The sequence below is a fragment of the Trachypithecus francoisi genome, unplaced genomic scaffold (genome assembly GCF_009764315.1).
Source record: "Trachypithecus francoisi isolate TF-2019V2 unplaced genomic scaffold, Tfra_2.0 Lachesis_group19, whole genome shotgun sequence".
Lineage (NCBI taxonomy): Eukaryota > Metazoa > Chordata > Mammalia > Primates > Cercopithecidae > Trachypithecus > Trachypithecus francoisi.
This window is the reverse complement of record NW_022681464.1, coordinates 20,457,700-20,479,657: the sequence shown is the minus strand read 5'-3', so window position 1 is coordinate 20,479,657 and position 21,958 is coordinate 20,457,700. Positions and strand designations below refer to the sequence as shown.

At 42.8% G+C, this 21,958-nt stretch overlaps 1 protein-coding gene across 3 annotated transcripts in view; it reads right to left on the bottom strand.

Annotated features, from left to right (window-relative positions):
- Positions 1-1,282: 1,282 nt before the first annotated feature.
- INO80C (INO80 complex subunit C) overlaps positions 1,283-21,958 on the bottom strand; it is a 29,756-nt gene continuing 9,080 nt past the window's right edge. Inside the window, exons 2-7 of one of the 3 annotated variants that reach the window (XM_033177966.1) lie at positions 21,867-21,920; positions 19,929-19,982; positions 12,683-12,793; positions 11,201-11,312; positions 10,183-10,250; positions 1,283-1,687 (exon numbers count right to left, since the gene is read on the bottom strand). In XM_033177966.1, the coding sequence (XP_033033857.1) occupies positions 1,556-1,687; positions 10,183-10,250; positions 11,201-11,312; positions 12,683-12,793; positions 19,929-19,982; positions 21,867-21,920 (531 nt within the window). In that variant the 3' untranslated portion in view covers positions 1,283-1,555. Of the gene's footprint in view, positions 1,688-10,182; positions 10,251-11,159; positions 11,313-12,682; positions 12,794-19,928; positions 19,983-21,866; positions 21,921-21,958 lie in introns of all 3 variants that reach the window. The other 2 variants (XM_033177964.1, XM_033177965.1) reach the window with 2 other exon arrangements.

The window sequence follows — 21,958 nt, the reverse complement described above, 5'->3', positions numbered from 1 at the left end:
GTGTGTGGGCCCTTCCTGGTGAACACGTGCGGGGCAAGGCTTCCCTCTTCAACCCTGGGCCCTGCCCCTGGTCTCAGCAGTAGGTCTGAGGTGGTTCCTAGCATCAGCGTTAGAAGTGATTTCAGGGGACCTTCATGGAAAAGAAGTGGACCTGCCCCAAGTTTTCTCTGTACAATAGAAGGTGGAAGCGAAGCAGGAAGGACCCTTGGCTCATTCACTCCTTGCTTCTACCAAAACGGAAGCTGGCGTTTTCCTAGGCTGACAGCTGGCAGGAAGTGCAGGCGGAAACCAAGCAGCAGCCTCTGGTCTTTCAGAAACCATTGATTTTATCAGAAAAGTGGACCTCAAAGCATCATCAAAGCAAACATGCAAATTCTTGGGCCCCACCCCAGACCACCTACTGATCAGGTACTTCAGGGAGACGGGCTCCCTAATCTGTGTCACAGCAGGCTCCCAGGTGATTCTGATGCTTGCTCGGTGATTATGGGCTTAGGAAAGGCCCCACCTCTTCTGGCCATCCCCTTAGGTCCCGTGTCATGGAGACAGGGGGAGGCCCCTCAGCACCTCCCCCGCTCTCACGGTTATTGGGAAGGTGCTGAAGGATACTGGGGCTGCCAACCTGGAGGAAAAGGAGCCTGGTTCCAGGCAGCTGCCACCTGCACAGGCTGCTCTCCCAGCTGACTTGCTTTGTTTTATTTTCTCTAAGCCTGAAGAAGGGCTTTCCCCAGAAAGGACACCTGGTGCCTAATCCCCCAAAGCAGAGGCAGCTGTGGTCCAGAAGCCCCAGGGCCTGTTTCCACTGTCCTCCCTGGGGAAATGCAGGCCTAGGGCCCAGAGAGGCCCAGGACTTGTCTTGACACTCTCCTTTCTCTGGCCAAGAAAATGCTTCCTCTTCTTGGAGGATGGAGATGCAAACACTCCCTTTCTGGAGCAGGCTGCAGCCAGAGGGGCGGCATCCTCTATCAAGACGAAAGCCCTTTTGGGACAGAGTGTCAATGCTGGTACCCCACACTCCCAAAGATGAGGGGAGGCTGATCTGAGGCAGGTGATCTCACAGGTGAGAACCAGCCCAGTGGGACAGAACAAGTTACTTGCCTCTTTCTTCTCTGGACCCACTTTTGGAATTCTTCCAAGCATGCTGATCAGAGACAAAGACTAACATGCTCTAAAAGGGGGTCACCAGGATTGGAAGTCATCCAGACCTGTTGTGGATTCACTGCAGAGTCTTTCAATGTGTTATATGGGGTTCACTACTTTAAAACAAAAATTCAGGGACTTGGGATAAATGAAAAGTATAGTTTTATTGTATTTTCTTGTCAAACACCTTTACTTGAGGCAACAACTGAAGGATAATTTAATTCAGCAGGAAATAGCACACTTGGAGGGAAAACACACACTCAGAAAAACCCTTAAATGAAAGCCAAACATTCTTTCCAAGGCACAGCACTGGCATTTTCAGACTGACAGAAGAACGAGTTTGTTTTCCGTGAAACAAAATCACGAGCCCAGAGCCTGTTTTTGAAACAGCTTTCCACTTCATCTCCCTCTCTCGGGCTCAGGGAACGATGCTTGTGGCCTTCCTCAGGGCCAGGTAGCCGGTGACGACGTCAGAGGGCAGCCTCCGAATATAGGAAAACTCTTCAATGGTGCTGAACCGCAGTTTGCTCTGGGGGTCTGTGTAGTTGGCCTGGAAAGAGGCACAGGGAAGGGCAGAAAGTTTTTGCGGGTAGGGATATAAGTTCAAGTATAAGTTTAAAAAATTGTTATATCCCTACCAGAAAGTTTTTGCTGGTAGGGATATAAGTTCAAGTGTAAGTTTAAAAAATGTTTCTGTTTCACTGAAAGTGATATATATTTTCATTACGTCTTACTCCGCCACCAAGAACACTAAATCACTCACTGTGGCACAGGCTCATTAACCTTCCCAGGCTCCAGAAACACTTCAGGGTATGGACAGGAGGAAGGGGAATAACCACATTAGACTCTGGGACCCTTCTGGTTGGTGCCTCAAGGACTGCAACAGGTCCAAGAGTGAATTCATGATGGTCATCCCTCCCTGACTTCAGACTCCTGCCTCTTTCCAACAAATGTCCCAGGTCTGTGCTCAAGGCAGGAGCTGACGCCCTGCATGCTGGGCATGTGCCCCTCCCTGCTGCGCTCCATTTACCTCCAGCATGCTCCTTTCCAGCTCTTCCAACACCCCCTGCGCCACTTCCAGGCCTCCCTGAGCCACTCTGTAGTGCATCACTGACCATTCACACCCACCCTTCCCCTAGCACTGCAGCCAGGATCTTCTTTGCAATGTGCAATTCTGATCATGTCATTCCTTAGCATAAAATCTCTCAAAATGGCTCCTCTGCTCCTGGGACAAAGGCCCAAGTCCTCAGTGCAGCTCCTCGGCTCTGGGCCTTCCTTTGTCCTCAGCCTCCTCCTCAGCCACACGTCCCCACTCTGATTCCAACTATCCCTGGCCTCTAAGTTCCTCCCTTTTACCATGCCCCATCTGTCCTTTCCTTGGCAGGGGACCCCAACTGTGGCCCATTTTGCTCAGTAATCACCAGTTCATTCTTCAGGACTCAGCCCCAAAGCTACACCTCGAGGGAAGCCTATTTGTACCCCCACAGGAAGTCAGAACCTCACCCTCCACTCTCACAGCAGCAAAAATACTCCAGTGGAATGCACATCTCTGTTGCTTTATAGTTTATTATCTACATGACTCTTTGATGATGGTCTAGGCTATGACGGTCCATGAGACAGGAACCCTGTGGTTTGCTTATCATTGTAGACTGGCTCCTAGTGCAATGCAGAGTGCACAGAGGGCCTCCAGTCAGGGTTTGTATAACAAAACAAATGATTAATGAATGAATAAACAAACAGACAATTGGGACCATCACGGAAAAGAGAACTTGTTTCCCAGACATATCAAAATTCTCTCTTGGTCTCTGTTCCCCGTGTGCCAAGTGGAGAAAATAATTCACTAACTATATACCTCAAAGTACACAGGCTTCTATGGATTTTGAAACAAAAGACATGAGGGTGAGTCATTTTGAGCTCCTTTAAAAAATTATAAAAGATACCATTAAAGTCTAGACAGATAACATCCAATTATTCAAGTGTAGATGTCTGCTTTAATGTGGATCATCTTTGTGTGGACCTAGACTCACAGTAATCTGTGATTTAGGAAGGGAGGGAACACTCAATAAAAAAGCAACGAGCTGTCGGGAACTTATTTATAGGCTTCTCATGCCCTAAAAAGTCTTCCATTTTGCCACTGGGGACTCCCCTAAGTATTTAACTGCTGTGTGTTAGGAAATGGGATTATTCCTAAAAGGCTAAGATTAACTAATAGCTCTATATAAAATAAAACTTCAATCCCTTGGCTTGACCTAGATGTTACCTTTCTGTACCACATTTCCTTGAATGACAGTAATATAAGGAACGGCTTAATTAGAAAAACAGTGACAAGTCTCTTCTGAGGGATCCTGGCCATGAGGGAAGTTAGGTTAACTAGTAGGAGAGGCTGCCCTGCAGTTCCGAGCAGAGCACAGGCATGTGTGTCTGGCGTGGACCATCTGGCCTCCGTAGACGAACCAGCCTCGGCCGAGCTCCATGTCTGTGGCTGCCTCACTCCTACCAGCAAACTGTGCTGAGCCGGCCCGCCCAAATTCAGACCTCACTGCCAAGAGGGCTGCTGAATAAACAGTGCAGAATACAGAGATCCTGTGGCACCAACGAAAAGGTTACCAACAAAAACCTGAACAGACTGGACTGGACCCAGGGGCCAGCATCTAGGATTCTGAATAGAAGGAAGGATGCCAAGTGACACCCCAGAGTTGAACAAGTAAAGAGCTTCACACCTACAGTGCACCCTCCTCTGGATGCCATCCCTCGAGCCTGAGTGAAATAAGCAAAGGCCAACTTCCTACAGGAAAGCCAGCAAACAGCTTCAGGCCCCCTTGCTGCAGGGTGACAGGCAGTATTCACAGCTTGCCCGTCTCACCCAGAATACACTTTTCATAGCTCTGTAATGAGTGCCGAACACAGGTGCGACCCTGCATGTCTTGCTGCCGTGCCTAGGCACAGGGGAAACAGTCACATGGCTGGCTGGGAACAGGTGTGTGTCCACGTAAATGTGAACTAGGCTTTACTTTTTAATTACGTGACTTTAAATTATATAAGCAACAGACGAACATATTCTCCCCTAAAAAAAAATGAAAAGAAAACATTACAGATAAGACTAAAGTCCTCATTTATCACCGTCTACCATCCAAAAGTCCTCTGCCTTCCCCTGGAGAAACCACCGCTAAGTGGGCACCTTTCCAGACTTTTTATGTCTACCCCATACACATATGTAAACACGCAAGAGAAATAACTCAATTTGTGTGTGTGTGTGTTGATTTTATATATGTAGCACCACGCTATTTATATTGCTTTGCATCTTTCAATCAACATTACATCCTGGAAATGTATCCATGTTGTTACTATGCATTGAGCTCAAGAACAGTATGAAAATATCCGCTGCGACAGCCCTTGATGTTGCTTGCAGCATTTTGCGAATGCAGCCTCTCATAAGCATTTCTGCATGAGGTTCTTTGTGCACACGATTTCTCTAGGGAGCTGCCTACAAGGCATATTGCAAGGTTAGATGCTTTTGCTTTTTTTTTTTATCTCAACAGACTGTTCCAACTGTCCCCCAAAAAAGCAGTACCAGGGTATGTTCCCACCTCAAAACAGCACTATATGAAGATATCCATTTCTGTATGTTGGTGCCAAAATGTATAAGCAAATGTCTTAATTTCTTCCCTGTTTGATGGGTCTTTCTCCTAATTACCAGTGAAGCTGAATATCTACTTATTGGTCATCTATATTTCTTCTCTGGTAATTGCCTATTTATATCCTTTTTGCTGATTCTTCTGTGGGATTGTCCTTTAATGAACTGGGAGACTTCTTTGTCTATTCAGAATTTCTTATTTCCTACATACAGTGGGGCAAGAGGTTTTAGGTAATGTGTAACATGACAAGTCCACTGCCGATGACATAAAGGGGCCTGGAATAATGATTCTCCTTCCTCCTAATGTGTGAAAACTACTGTACTAGCAGATGAGCTGCCTGAAACATTAAGGATAAAGCTGACATTCTAAGGACCCACCCTCAGGTCTGGCCATAACTGTGGCCTCCAGAAACTCAAAATGACACAGGGAGAGATTTCCACTTTGGGCCATAACAGAATAACTGGTGCCAGATGAGCTCTCTTGCCATAAACGACTATTACAACAGGTCAAATATATGAAGTAGCCATTTTCAGGCAACAGACAAGAGGTAGCACAAGACTGCAATGCCTGAGAAAAGAGAAGCTCACAAGGTAAGTTCCAGGATCATCCAAACTCTCTCTGCCTGTGCCAATTTCCTGACCGTGGGGCAGAGGTGGAGCTCATGCAGAGCTCAGTGGACCCACTGAGCTGGGGAGGCAGAGATCAGATTCACGGGCTACTGAAACACCTGATACTGGCAAAACCGAGTAACAGAAGAGGGAGCTGCCTTGGAAGGGAGGCAAAAGTCAGTTTGGGATTCCACATGAGTCCATAACCATGGGCTGGGCTATGCATGTTCAAGGCAAGACTATATAGGTCTTACTGGAGAGTGGTTAAGAGGGAAACAGAAACTCCAGAGGCTGAGCAGTGCTGGGAGTTGCTGAAGTGCCAGCCCAGCCAGAATAGAGATTGCTATAACACTCCTGGCACCTAGCTAAGACAACAGAAAGGCTACAGCTTAGGAATTAAAATCATGCCCTTGAGTACCATCTATTCTAGTCTCACCACAACAAAGCCTAACACCAAACTTCAATAAGACTGGCAGAGGATAAAGAACTTAGAAGTTAAGTACAACTAAGTTAAAGAAGCTTGGGAAACATGGGCTTTCTGCAGACCTGCCCTAAAAAAGTGCAAAACCAAACCTACACCCATTCAAGGTGATCAGTCAGGAACTAAGCTACCACAGGGAAAAAAAAATACTCTTCAGGGAAAGATAACAGAATCTAGAGTTTTTACAATACATCATCCATAATGTCCAGTACACAACAAAAAAACTCATAGATGCAAAGAAACAGGAAAATGTGACCCACAGTTAAGAAAAAAAGTAGTCAATAGAAACTGGCCAAGATGAACCAAATGTTGGAAATAGCAGATAAATACTTTAAAGCAGCTATTATGTGTCTGACGACTTAATGACTTAATGACCAAGTAGTCTTAAAAGACAAGGAAATCACCAGAACCAGACCCAAATATGATGTAGGTTTTGAAACTATCAGATAGGAAATTTAAAATAACTACAATCAATATGTTGAAGGAGTTAAAGGAGAGACAACATGCAAGACAGAAAGTTATTTCAGGTCAGGCACAGTGGCTCACGTTGGTAATCCTAACACTTCGGGAGGCCAAGGTGGGTGGATGGCTTGAGGCTGGGAGTTCGGGACCAGCTTGAGCAACATAGTAAGATCCCTTCTCTATAAAAGAATTTTTTAAAATAGCCAGGTGTGGTGGCACACACCTGTAGTCCTAGCTGCCTGGGAGGCTAAAGCAGGTGGATCACTTGAGCCCAGGAGTTTGAGGCTGTAGTGAGCTGTGATCACACCACTGCACTCTAGCCTGGATTAGAGAGCAAGACTCTGTCTCTAAATAAATAAATAAATAATTCAAAAGAAAGTTATTTCATCAGAGACATGAAAGCTATAATAATCAAACAGAAAAGCCAGAAATTAAAAACCCAGTTAAAGAGATAATGCTTCCAGTGGGCTTATTCATTGTTATACTCTACACAGGGAGTAAAGAACTTGAAGACACATCAGTAGATACCATCCAAACTGAACCGCAATGAAATAAAAGAGTTTTAAAAAGCAAACAAACCAGAACAGAGCATCCAAGAATTTTGGGACACTATCCAATAGTTTAACATGTGTGTAACTGGAATCCTAGAAGAAGGGAAAAAGACAAGGCAAAAGAAATATTTGAAGAAATGATGGCCAAGAATTTTCCAAAATTCTTGACAGATACCAAACCACAAATCCAAAACCTCAGAGAACATCAAGAATACATACCAGAAAAAGAATACCCTGAGTCATATTCAATAATACCCAGTCATATTCAAACTGCTGAAAACAAAAGACAAAGAGAAAATCTTGAAGGCTGTCAAACAAGAAACATTACGTAGAGATGAACAAAGGTAAGAATTATATCAAACTTCTCACCATGGAAGCAAAAAGACAGCATTTAATCACTGACATCTTAAAAGTGATGAAAGAAAAAACTGTCAGCTCAGACTTGAAAATGTCATTCAAAAATACTCATTGAAAATATCATTCAAAAAGGAAGAACAAGGCTGGGTGCAGTGGCTCCACGCCTGTAATCCCAGCACTTTGGGAGACCAAGGGCGGGAAGGATCACTTGAGCCCAGGAATTTGAGACCAGGCCTAGGCAACAGCGTGAAATCCCATCTCTACAAAAAATACAAAAAATTAGCCAGGCATGGTGGCACACACCTGTAGCCCCAGTTACTTGGGAGGCTGAGGTGGGTACATCACCTGAGCCTGGGAGGTCGAGACGGCTGCAGTGAGCCAAGATGGTTCCACTGCACTCCAGCCTAGGCAACAGAGTAAGACTCTGTCTTAAAAAAAAAAAAAAGAAAAGAAAAGAAAAAGAAGAAGAAGAAATAAAGGCTCTTTGACAAAATAAAAAAAGAAAGGACTTCATTAGCAGCAAATCTACTTTATAAGAAAAGCACAGTAAATTGTTCCGGTAGAAAGAATATGACATCAGACTGCAACTTGGAAATAAACAACAAAATGGAAAAAGGTGGAAATAGAATGAAATGAAGATAAAAGAAAGTTCTTTTTTTTTCTTATTTTTATTTCTCTAAAAGCTAACTGTCTAGAGCACAAATTAACAGCCAAGTATTTTGTTTGCAGCATATGTAAAACTAAACTATATGACAACAAAGAATTAGAGACTGGGATTAGAAATTCACTACCAGAAGACCCTCACAATACACACAAAGTGGTATAGGACTTGAAAATAGACTCAGGTTATTTAAAATGTATATTTTAAACATGAAAGTAACCATTCATTATTTTTAAAAGAGGTGTAAATAATAAGAAAACAGAATTTTAAAATGTTCAATTAACCCCAGTTTTATCATGAGAAAACATCAGAGGAATTCCAGTAGTGGAGAATTCTACTAAATACCTGACCAGTGCTCCTTAAAACTGTTAGGTCATTAAAAACAAGGACAATCTGAGAAACTGGCATAGCCAAGAGGAGTCTAAAGAGACGTGATGACTAAATTTGATATAGTTTTAGGTAAAAACTAAGGAAATGTGAATAAACTATAGACTTGAGTTAATAATAGTATATCACTATTGGTTCATTAATTGTAACAAATATACCATAGATGTTAATAACAGCAGACACTGAGTTTGGGTTATATGGGTACTTTCTATACTATTGTCTCTATTTTTCATAAATCTAGAACTGTTCTGAAAAATACAGTCTATTAAAAAATGCTCAATAAATCCAGAGAAGGCAGAAAAAGAGGAATAAGCAAACACAAATGGAACAAATAACTAGTGAGATGGTAGATTTAAATACAACCATATCAATAATCACTTTAAATATGAATAGCCTGAGGACAACAGTTCTTAGATTGATAGACTGGATAAAAAGCAAGATCCACTGGGTGCAAAGGCTCATGCCTTCAATCCCAGCACTTTGAGAGGCTGATGTTGGGAGATCACTTGAGCCCAGGGGTTCAAGGCTTCAGTGAGTTATGATCACACCACTCCATTCTAGCTTGGGCAGAAGAGCAAGACCCTACCTCCAAAAGAAAAAGGAAAAGAAAGACCCAACAACTCAACAATATGCTTTCAACAAGAATCCACTTTAAATATATAGATAGTTTAAAAGTGAAAAGAGAGGCTGGGCATGGTGGCTCATACCTGTAATCCCAACACTTTGGGAGGCCAAGGCAGGAGGATCACTTGAGGTCAGGAGTTTGAGACCAGCCTGATCAACATGGCAAAACCTCATCTCTACTAAAAATATAAAAATCAGCCAGGTGTGGTGGCGTGCGCCTGTAATCCCAGCTACTTGGGAGGCTGAGGCAGGATAATTGCTTGAACCCAGGAGGTAGAGGCTGCAGTGAGCCAAGAGTGTGCCAATGCACTCCAGCCTGGGTGACACAGCAAGAATCTGTCTCAAAAAAAAAAAAAAAAAGTGAAAAGATCAAGAAAGACATACCATCCACACATGAATGAAAGCGATATTAATTTCAGACAAAGTAGACTTCAGAACAATGAATATTATTATCAGGGAGAAACAGGGATATTACATAATAATAACAAAGGAGACAATTCTCCTCTGTACATAATTAATTTGGCCAATTTGTTACATAAGTTGGAATCATATTTTCATTAAAATGTAAAGCATTTAAATTATTTTTCCAAATTTATGAGATGAAAAAGGATTAAGATGAATCTTAGGTTCTAACTTCTGCAAATAAGGAAATGGGGGTGCTCTGAGGTGCCGGAGCTTTAGTAACCTGCCTACTTTCCACTCTTCCAGCTATGCTGGCAGTTCCTGAATTGTGTTCCCCAGAAGCGCTTGAGCAGTCACTGTGGTGAGGAGTGGGGAAGACGACAGGTGGCCAGATCCACATGGGACCACAGCAGAAAGGTGGTTCCAGGCTGTTTATGTATTGGATTCTGTAAAAGATTTCATTTGGAAAAGGGGTTCTGATGCTTAAAAATAAGTTTGAATGTCACAACCTTTGCCAAAGCACCTATTTAGAGAAGTTTAAACATGGTTTTGTAAATACAATCATCATCTAAAATGCAGGTTTTTAAAACTTCAGCAGTAAAAAAAGAAATACATAGTTGTTTCTTTCATGTTATCTCATATAGTTAACTAGCAGAGGTAAAGAAGAGAAACTGGAGTGTCCTGCTTTCTGGTTCAATCCTCCCCGCAGGCTGCCCCACAGATGCCTGTTTGCAGCAATGAACACACTGCACAAACCTATCACCTATCACTGTAGACGGGCTCCAGGCAGGACCAGCCGTGGTCAATATTCAACACTTGTCTAATTAGACATTACTGTGAAATCTTTTCCATTTAATGTTATAGGAGATATACTTACAAGCAGACCTGAAACATCAGAATACTTCTTAGCTGGCTTAAAGGATGGAGGAGCATCAATACTGAAGTCTGGAAAAAAAAAAAAGATAACTAAACGAAACTGAAAACATTCAAATCCCTTCTCTTTTTTTTCCTAAAATAGTATTTGATAATCTTCCTGAAAATTTCCTTTGTGATTCAGCAGTCACAGAAGTCTCTGGAGATTAACTAGAGAAGTAGGGGAGGATTTCCAGAAATAATGCAGTGTGTCACAGGCCAAGTGCAGGCTCCAGATCTAGCCCCGCCCTGTCACCAGGGATGCTCTATTCCAGCAGAACCACCGGAAAGCTCATCTGCCCACCAGCTATTTTCACAGCCTCACACTACATGGGCTGATGGTGATGAAATGCCGAGCAAGCCAGTAACTGGATCTGAGCATCCCGACGCCCTCGTGTCCACACCCAGACGAATGACTGACTAGCTCGCTTGTCACCCACGCGAGTCACCCCCATGAAAGAAGTACAGTGGAGCAGGAGATGGTGAGAACTTTGAACTTGTACTTCCCAGTGAAGCTGAACAGAACATATAACAGTGTTTTACATAAATCTGGACACACTGCAGCACGAAGTATTTACTCTTGCTGAACACTGGCTCACAAAGTAAAAGAGCTGGACTTTAAGCTGGTTGTCAGGAACTCTCCTAAATCTGGCATTATACTTGGGCTACCTTGTTTTTGGAAACACATTTTAAGAGTAGACTTTTGAATAAGAAGTTTGTCTAGTAGAAACACCAATATTATCATATTGGGACCTATGACACTAAAACCCACACATCCATGACAACACAAACAAACAGGCTCAATACAGATACAGTTATGAGAAAATACACACATAATCTGCCCACACTGATGCCACTGTAAAATTCTCAAGCTAAAAATTATTTCCTACAATGATGCAAACACAATAAAATACTGTAGGTTTGTTATAAGGCAGTTCCTACTCTGAACATTGTAAACACGCGGAAGGCTCTAGCCAGCTCACAGTTAGGATCGTTCAGTTGCCACGGCAATGCCCTTTCGGAAGCCAGGATTTGTTTCAGGTTCTTCCAGGTTCTGTTCTTCTTGCCAGCTACTGCGCCACCGTGGCCAGAGTGCTCGAATTGAAGGCATGGATTAGAAGACACAAAAACCAATGGAGACCACCATTTCAGAATCTGACATTTATGCTTAATCATACCTGTAATGTACCGCTCATCTGTCAACAATCATTTAGACCCCTGAGACTTTTTTTAAAAGGTATTTCACTGTACACGTTAACATGTTAATCTTATTTTAAAAAAGAGGTTTTCAGATTGTCAAAACCCTTGAGTTACTTTGTGTTGGGAGTAGAAATAAAAGGCTACTTCTTTATATGCACGTAAAAAAAAAAAAAGCCTTTACTGGGTCTAACTTTGTAGAATTCATTCATGAATTTCTTCATATTTTAAGATAAATTTACTACAAAGTCAGATTTAAATCCATGACTGCATCTCTAAACTCCCTTCTCGGGGCAAGTCTCTGCCAAGCAAACTGGGGATCCTGGAAAAGTTGAGAAAGCTCCAGCTGCAGTATAGCAAGCCTTCTGGATATCTTTTTTTTTTATTTTAAATCCTATAAAGATGACAAAATAAAATGGAAAAGAATACCAAAATCTGTTGCAAACACTGGTAACACTGTATTTCCAAAACTAATTCATTAAAAAAAATTAACACTATCATCTGAACTGCTGCAATTTATTACCAGTCTCAAGAATGAAAGGAAGAGTACCCTGTGTTCCACTCAACAGCACAACAGCTTTGATTTACCTTATGAAACTAATGAGGAAGGCCGGGCACGGTGGCTCAAGCCTGTAATCCCAGCACTTTGGGAGGCCGAGACAGGCGGATCACGAGGTCAGGAGATTGAGACCATCCTGACTAACACGGTGAAACTCCATCTCTACTAAAAAAAAAAAAACAAAAAAAACCCTAGCCGGGCGAGGTGGCAGGCACCTGTAGTCCCAGCTACTCGGGAGGCTGAGCCAGGAGAATGGCGTGAACCCGGGAGGCGGAGCTTGCAGTGAGCTGAGATCCTGCCACTGCACTCCAGCCTGGGTGACAGAGCGAGACTCCGTCTCAAAAAAAAAAAAAAAGAAACTAATGAGGAAATACTTCTCATTTAGCTTAATATTTCAAGCTTTGTCTAAGATTGTAACAAGACCAATGAAAAGGTTAGGGGAACAATCATCACAGAAATGACCCACCCTCCAAACAGTATCCTTGAATGAATCCACAAAGGACACCCAAATCCTTGGGATATGGCACATTGAGAGATCAACAGGAAGAACCCTTCTTCTTTTGTCTCCATCTTACCCATGGGGGAGAAGGAGGCGACTGGGACTGAGGGAGAAGAGAATGCCAGTGCCACCTTGCCTGCAGGCCCAGCAAGATCTGAGGCTGAGGTATAGCATTTGGCTGTTTATTCAGCTGATACCTTCGATGCTTACCACAAAGTTGGGATCCTTAAATGGCAAAGGTTTGGCAGCTTTTTCCACAGGTCCTGTGCTAAACTCAGAGGACACCACTTTATTCTCATTCATGGCTTCCATGCTGATACCCTTCAAACACAATACAAATAGTTCGAAGAAGTCAGTTTCTTCCAGCTGAGTTCCCCACCTCTGCTCTCAACAGGGCATACGATGATGCCACAGGGCATGCAAGGGAGATAGTGTGCCCAGAGCTCCAGCAGGTAGCCTGCCCCAGGGGAGGGCACACCACACGGGGAGTGGCACCTGCTGTGCAGAAGCCACAGGAGAAACAGGCCAGGACCCCCAGCTCCTATGATTCCCGGGTACCCTAAATGCTGAGCACAGGGCTGGCTGTCCTACCCAAGTAAGGTCATTTAATTCTGGCAACCACTCCACAGTGGGTGCTATTATCCCCAACATACACAAATGAAAACTGAGGCCCAGGGGAACAGGTTCAAGGTCACATAGTGATTGACTTTTGAATTCAAACCTAGGTTGGGCCAGTTCTAAAGCCCTCACAATCTCCATGATACCACACAGTTCTGACTTCCACTGATCTTATGAACTCTGTCTTAAAATATGAAGACAAAAAAGGTCCAGCCCCTTTAAGGGTCTAGTTGGCCAGAGAACCCAGACTGGAGCTGGTATGCTTAAGGGGCACAACAGGACATGGGCATTCCAAGGAAGGAAAATGGAAAAAAAGCTGGAGGGCCACAGGTCAGCTGGCAGCAGCCAGAGTGCCCTGACAAGGAGGCTATATGGTTTAAACCAAAAAACCTTTAAGCTAACAATCACAAAGAAAAAACAAGCCAAAGTAAGAAGCCACTTCTGATCTGTAATACAATTTCCAATCTTCCCAGACTTCAATTAACTTTTAAAAAATTGAGATGTGATTTACATACAATGAAATGCACAGATCTTAAATGTAGTTGTCATGAGTTTTGCCAAAAGTTTACACTAGCACAATTCCTATCCTCGCCAATACCTTCCAGTCCCAGCGGCAACTGCTGTTCTAATTTCTACCACATTACTTTTGCCTGTTCTAGAACTTCATATAAATAGCATCTAACAGCATGTACTCTAGTGTCTGGATTCTTTGCTCAGCATAAAGTTTCTGAGATGTGGCTGGGCATGGTGGCTCACGCCTGTAATCCCAGCACTTTGGGAGGCCAAGGTGGTAGGATCACTCGAGGTCAGGAATTTGAGACCAGCTGGCCAACATGGTGAAACTCCATCTCTACTAAAAATACAAAAAATAGCCAGGCGTGGTGGCATGTGCCTGTAGTCCCAGCAACTCGGGAGGCTGAGGCAGGAGAATCACTTGAATCTGGGAGGCGGAGGTTGCAGTGAGCCAAGATCATGCCACTGCACTCCAGCCTGGGTGACAGCGAGACTCCAAGACTCCCCTGTCTCAAAAACAAAAGTTTCTGAGATGTATCCATATTGTTGCATGGATCAGTTTGTTTCATTGTATTTGCACACTACTCAACACAATAGTACTCCACTGAAAGGATGCACCCCAATTTGTTTATTCATTTTCCTGTTGGTGGACATTTGGTTCCCTGTCAGTCTTCAGCTATTATAAATAAAGCCTCTGTGATGTTTTTATTTCTCTTGGGCAAATACCTAGGAGTGGAATGGCTGGGTTATAGGGTAAGTGTATGTTTAACTTTACAAGTCACTGCCAAATCATTTTCCAAAGTGGTTGCATGCATCCTTCAAAAAAAGAGTTAAGGCCGGGTGCAGTGGCTCAAGCCTGCAATCCCAGCACTTTGGGAGGCCGAGGCGGGCGGATCACAAGGTCAGGAGCTCGAGACCATCCTGGCTAACATGGTGAAACCCTGTCTCTACTAAAAATACAAAAAATTAGCCAGGCGTGGTGGCAGGTACCTGTAGTCCCAGCTACTCAGGAGGCTGAGGCAAGAGAATGGCGTGAACCCAGGAGGCCGAGCTTGCAGTGAGCCGAGATCGCGCCACTGCACTCTAGCCTGGGTGACAGAGCATGACTCTGTCTCAAAAAAAAAAAAAAAAAAAAAAAGAGTTAAGGCTAAAAGTCATCATGTTGTCACATGGAACATGGAAGACACTACATGATTAACTAAAACACAACTTATCTACTCTCAGCTGGAATTTTAGCAACTTATTCTGGTTCCCTTATGCTGGTAAGTTGCTCAACTTACTTAGTAAGTGAAACTCTTACTTAGTAACAGAGTATGGTGGAATATGAATATATACATTCATTCATGTCGGGGGAAGAGGAGTGGAGAAGACAAGAACCACTCTCACACTGCTGCAATAGTTCTTTGAGTGCTCTCTCCTCAAACACCTTCCCTGACGCCTCTCCAGGTCTCTCCACATGAGCCGGGGCTCCAGCCAAGGACTCCAAGCCCTGCGCTCCCTCTCCTCTGTGGCTGCCACCTTCTGTCTGGATTCCTCTTCACCTCATCGTCTCCACTTCCCAGGTCTTTCTTAGCTTTTCTTCTCTCCAAGCTCAGTGCAAATGTCAACTCTAAGAACTGAGAGGCTGCCCATTCCTCATCCTTTTCCTACCATCTGTACCCACAGTGATCTCTCTCTTCCTTCCCCCCACCCTCCCTTCGCACCCACCACTCCCTTCCTCCCACAGTCCTTTGCGTTTATCTGGTAACTTCCTGAGCTACAAAATTCAGAGGTAGGACTGTGCAGTACTCATCTTGCCTACTCCAGCCCATTCTCTACAGCTCAGCCAGTAACACACTTTCCAACGCAAGCAAGATGATGCTCCACTACTTAAAACTGGCCAGTGATTTCTACTTCCCTTGGGATTAGGAACAAATTCAGGCCTCCTCTCCAGCCTTGCCTCTTGCTCCCCATCCTTCCTATATTTTGTCTTTTCTGGTGCCATATCCATTTAGCCATTTTCTATATAGCAAAAATAGTCTCCAATTTTTCCATTTTCATTTATGCTGTACTAAGATTATTTTCATTGGGATTCGTCCATGTCAGTTTTAATTTTACAACAAAGGTTAGATTTAGTATTTTTTTTACATAACTTTTATTGCTTGTACGATTTTTTTTTCCTTTATGGTAATCATATTTCTACCAGGTACCTGTACTCTGGGAGACCCAGTCTGATAAGGTAGATTTGATTCTCCCATCACATTTAATCAGTAACAAACGTTACCTTGTGCAGTTTTAGCCAGCTGTCAATGTTATTTTGCGTTGACTATTTGTAAGAGTAACATCTAGTATATATTGTATATATGATTAATAGTTTAGACAAAACAGCAGCTTTATGATACAGGCAGGGAACAACAGATCAGAAGAAAGGGGGACAAGGAGAGAGGGGGAGATTCAGAGAGGGAGGATACACAGAGGGCTCAAAACATGCGGCTTTACTTCATGGTTCAGCCTCTGTCCCTGCTTCTAACCCAGTGCCTAGCACAGAGTAGGTACCAAATAATGAGTGATTCATTGATGAACTGATCAATGTTAAGGAACAAGATAGGGTGGCATGACTGAATGCCAGCATCAGCACTGGAGATGTATATGCTGAGAAGCTCCTCACAAGGAGGCACCTCTGGTTGGGATGCAGCGGCCAAACACACAGGAAGGATAACTTGGAAAGAAACAACTGAGTGTGGTTACCTGCAGGGGCAGAGGGGAACACAGTGGAGTGGAGAGGGAGATGGGAAGGAAATAGAAGAGAGAAAATCTTCTCTGAGTATAGCTTTTTGTAGAGTTTTGACTTTTTGAACCATGTTAAGGTTTCATATACTTGAAAAAATAGATAATAAAATCAACAAGGACAGGGCAAGGGATAAAAAATAGAATTTTAAAAACCTTATAAACACAAATTCATTTGTGTTTCAAATAACATAACCACACTGAAGGGGAGGCAAGGGAGAAATAACCTGAGTAACTATGAATATGGTATTTTGACTATGTAATCCAAGGTTAAAGGCCAAAAAGAACCACACATAGTTGCTAAGTTTGTTTCTCACAGGGGCACATGTTAATAATTCTGAAACTACTTTATATGTATTCTAAGATACACAGTAAACGTAGAAAAGCAAATAAGAAAAGGGGGAAGGCCAGAATGAGCGCTGTGGAACTGGCTTGAAGCTAGAGGTCATCCATATGAACTCACAGTTTTCAATACACAGGCAGATAATTACAGAAATAGATACAGAGGTGTGGGGATTGCAGGTATACACACACACAAATTTCCTAGCTCTGTCCACTGAGAAGACTGGAAACAATGAAAAATAGGCAAAACAACATTCAGATCATCCTTTCTAAATCCAATCGGCCCTCCATATAGGGGGGTTCTGCATCCATGGATCCAACCAACTGCAGATGAAGACGTTTGGTGGGGGAAAAATGCATCTTGACTAAACATGTACAAACTTCTTTCCTTGTCATTCTTCCCTAAACTGTACAGTATAACAACTGTTTACACGGCATTTACATTGCATTAGGTATTATAAGTAATCTAGACATGGTTGAAGTATACAGGAGGATGTGCACAAATTATATGCAAACACTATGCTACTTTATATCAGGGACTTGAGGTTCTGTGGATTTTGGTATCCACAGGAGGTTCTGGAACCAATCCACCACATACATATACTGAGTGGCAAGTGTATTATTCTCTAAGAACCAGTTATCCATGAATAAATGGCTGACTCTAGGGCTGGAGCAGGAAAGTATAAGACTAGAACATCTTGTGGTGTCAGAAAGAAAGCACTTGTGTCATTTTATTTGGGGTGCCATAACAGAATACCATAGATTGCGTGGCTTAAACGATAGAAATTTATTTTCTCCAGTTCTGGAGGCTGGAAGTCCAAGAACAAGATGTTGACAAGTTTGGTTTCTCCTGAGGCTGTGTGCATCCTGGAGTTTCTCCCTCTTCTTATAAGGGCATCAGTCATCCAGGATTAGGGCCCACCCAGATGACCTCATTTAATCTTAATTACCTCCCTGAAGTCCCTATCTCCAGAATGTAACTGAGGTGTACTAGGGGTCAGGACAAAATAATAAATACTGGGGGCATGGGGGTACCAAAACTCAGTCCATAACAGCATCCAAAAAATTATACGGGCATACTAAAGGACACAGGAGCCAGTTGGAAGAGGCTTCTACTGGACCAATCTCAAAAACTTAAGCAACAACACAGTATACACATAAATCCAGAATATATGAAGAACTCCACAACTCAACAACAAAAAGACAATTCAATTTTTAAAAGGGCAAAGAATTTATTCAAAGAAGATACAAACAGCCAGTAAGCAAGTGAAAAGATGCTCAACATCACTAGTCATTAGGGAAATACAAATCAAAATCACAATGAAATTCCCATGCACACTCACCAGGATGGTTACAATTAAAGACAATAACACATACTGGCAAAGATGTGAAGAAACTGGAACTCTCATACATGGCTGGTAAGAACATAAAATGGTGCAAAAACACCATTTAAAAAAAAAATTGGGTAGTTCCTCAAAATGTTAACCACAGAATTATCATATGACCCAGTAATTTAACTTCTAGGTATACACTCAAAGAGAATGAAAAACGTATGTCCATGCAAAAACTTGTACACAAATATTCATAGCAGCATTATTCATAATTGCCAAAAGGCATAAACAACTTAAATGTCCATCAGCTGATGAAGAGATAAAATGTGGTAGGGCCAAGCACAGGAACTCATGCCTGTAATCCCAATACTTTGGGAGGCTGAGGCGGGAGGACTGCTTGAGGCCAAGAGTTCAAAAGTGGCCTAGGCAACATGGCAAGACCCTGTCTCTACAAAAAATAAAAATAAAAAATTAACCAGTTGTGGTGGCATGTGCCTGTAGTCCCAGCTACTCTAGAGGCTGAGGCAAGTTTAGGAGTTCAAGATTACAGTATGCTATGATTGTGCCACTGACTTCCAGCATGGGCAGCAGAGTGAGCTCCTGTCTCTAAAAGAAATAAAAAATAAAACACAACATGCAGTATGTCCATAAAATGTAATATTATTCAATCACAAAAATGGCATACTGATTCATGCTCTATCATGGATAAACCTTGAAAAAAATTACACTAACAAAAAGAAGCCAGACACAAAAGGCCACGTATTGTATAATTCCATTTATATGAGATACGTAGTCACATTCAGAGACAGAAAGTAGATCAGTGATTGCCAGGGGCTGGCAGAACAGAGGAATGGGAAGTGACTGCTTATGGGTAATGAGTTTCTCTTTGGGGTAACAGGAATATCCTAAAATTAGATAGGATATTGTGAGGATTGCACAACTCAGTGAATATACCATAAGCCACTAAATTACATACTTTAAAAGGGTGAATTTTATAGTATGTGAATTATATCTCAGTAAAGCTACTACAGATAAATTTATAAAAGAAGGAATGAATAAAGCTAGTAGTGGATTATAACCCATAGAATAAAATAAAAATCCATGACATAAATACTGATTTTAAAAAATGAATAAATAGCCTGTTGTAGTTCTGGCTACTTGGGAGGCTGAGCTGGGAGGATCACTTGAACCCAGGAGGCTGCACTGCGCTATGATTGTGTCTGGTAATAGCCACTGCACTCCAGCCCAGGCAACATAGCTATACCCCATTTCTAAAAAAAAAAAAAAAAAAAAAAAAAAAAAAAAAAGTAAAATAGAAAAAAAAATGCATGAATGGAAGAGAAGAGAAAGCTGTTGCTCACAATAGGATTCTAATTAATAAATCTAAAAGGAATGAAGATTCAAATTGGGAAATCACTACTTGTCAACCACCACAATAATAACTATTTCAAGCAAAAGCTATCAATGGATATTAAAAGTCACTGGCAAAGTATGAAATAAAATAGGATATTTATAGTCTCAAAGTATCTTCCCACAATATACTTCAATACAAACATGAAGAGAATAACTTTACATTTGAGAAACCTGGCAGATACCACCTTACTAAGTGCTCAAATCTAACATCATTAGTAATTTGACATCAAGTGCCACAACAGGATGCATTGAGAAGAAGACAGCATCACTTCTCCATTTTTGTCAAAAATATATAACTCAAATCTAACCCTGAGGAAATATCAGACAGGCCCAAACTGAGGAACATTCTAGAAAGTAAGTGGCCAGTACTCTTCAAGTATCAAGGTCATTGTGTTAGTCCGTTTTCATGCTGCTGATAAAGACATACCCAAGATTGGGTAAATTATAAAGAAAAAGAGGTTTAATGGACTCACATTTCCACGTGGCTGGGGAGGCCTCACAATCATGGCGGAAGGCAAAAGGCACGTCTTACATGGCAGCAGGCAAGAGAGAGAATGAAAGCCAAGTGAAAGGAGTTTCCCCTTATAAAACCATCAGATGTCCTAAGAATTATTCACTACTGTGAGAACAGCATGGGGGAAACTGCCCCCATGATTCAATTATATCCCACCAAGCTCCTCCCGCAACACGTGAGAATTTTAGGAGCTACAATTCAAGATGAGATTTGGGTGGGGGCACAGCCAAACTGTATCATTCCACCCTGGCCCCTCCCAAATCTCATGTCTTCACATGTCAAAACCAATCATGCCTTCCTAGCAGTCCCTCAAAGTCTTAACTCATTTCAGCATTAACTCAAAAGTCCACAGTCCAAAGTCTCATCTGAGACAAGGCAAGTCCCTTCCACCAATGAGCCTGTAAAATCAAAAGCAAGTTAGTTACTTCCTAGATACAATGAGGGTACAGGCATTACACTCATTCCAAATAGGAGAAATGGGCCAAAATAAAGGGGCTACAGGACCCATGCAAGTCCGAAATCTAGCAGGGCAGTCAAATCTTAAAGCTCCAAAATGATCTCCTTTGACTCCATGTCTCACATCCAAGTCACACTGATGCAAGAAATGGGTTCCCATGGTCTTGGGCAGCTCTGCCCCTGTGGCTTTGCAGTGTATGGCCTCCCTCCCTGCTGCTTTCACAGGCTGGCATTGAGTATCTGTGTCTTTTCCAGGCACACGGTGCAAGCTGTTGGTGGATCTACCATTCTGGGCTCTGAAGGATGGTGGCTTTCTTCTCACAGCTCCACTAGACAGTGCCCCAGTGCGGACTCTGTGTGGGGGATACAACCCCACATTTCCCTTCCGCAATGTATTAGCAAAGGTTCTCTGTGAGGGCCCTGCCCCTGAAGCAAACTTTGGCCTGTACATTCAGGCATTTCCATACATCCTCTGAAATGTAGGTGGAGGTTCCCAAACCTCAACTCTTGACTTCTGTGCACCCACAGGCTCAACACTATGTGGAAACTGGCCAGGCTTGCGGCTTGCACTCTCTGAAGTCACAGCCCAAGCTCTACCTTGGTCCCTTTTAGCCATGGCTGGAGTGGCTGGAACACAGGGCACCAAGTCCTTAGGCTGCACACAGCAGAGGGGTCCCTGGGTCAGGCACCTGGAAACGTATTTTCCTACTAGGCCTCCGGGCCTGTGATGGGAGGGGCTGCCACAAAGTTCTCTGACATGCCCTAGAAACATTTTCCCATTGTCCTGGTGATTAACACTTGGCTCCTCATTACTTAGGCAAATTTCTGCAGCCAACTTGAATTTCTCCTCAGAAAATGGATTTTTATTCTCTATCACATCGTCAGGCTGCAAATTTTCTGAACTTTTATGCTCTGTTTCCCTTTTAAAATGGAATGCTTTTTAACAGCACCCAAGTCACCTCTTGAATGCTTTGCTGCTTAGAAATTTCTTCTGCCAGATACCCTAAATCATCTCCCTCAAATTCAAAGTTCCACAGACCTCTAGAGTAGGGGCAAAATGCTGTCAGCCTCTTTGCTAAAACATAGCAACAGCCACCTTTACTCCAGTTCCCAACAAATTCCTCATCTCTATCTGAGACCACCTCAGCCTGGATTTCATTGTTCATATCATTATCAGCATTTTGGTCAAAGTCATTCATCAAGTCTCTAGGAGGTTCCAAACTTTCTCACATTTTCCTATCTTCTTCTGAGCCCTCCAAACTGTTCCAACCTCTGCCTGTTACCCAGTTCCAAAGTTGCTTCCACATTTTGGGGTATCTTTATAAAGCAGCAACCCACTCTACCAGTACCAATTTATTGTATTAGTCCATTTTCATGCTGCTGATAAAGACATACCCAAGACTGGGTAAATTATAAAGAAAAAGAGATTTAATGGACTCACAGTTCCACGTGGCTGGGGAGGCCTCACAATCATGGTGGAAGGCGAAAGGCACGGCTTACATGGCAGCAGGCAAGAGAGAGAATGAGAACCAA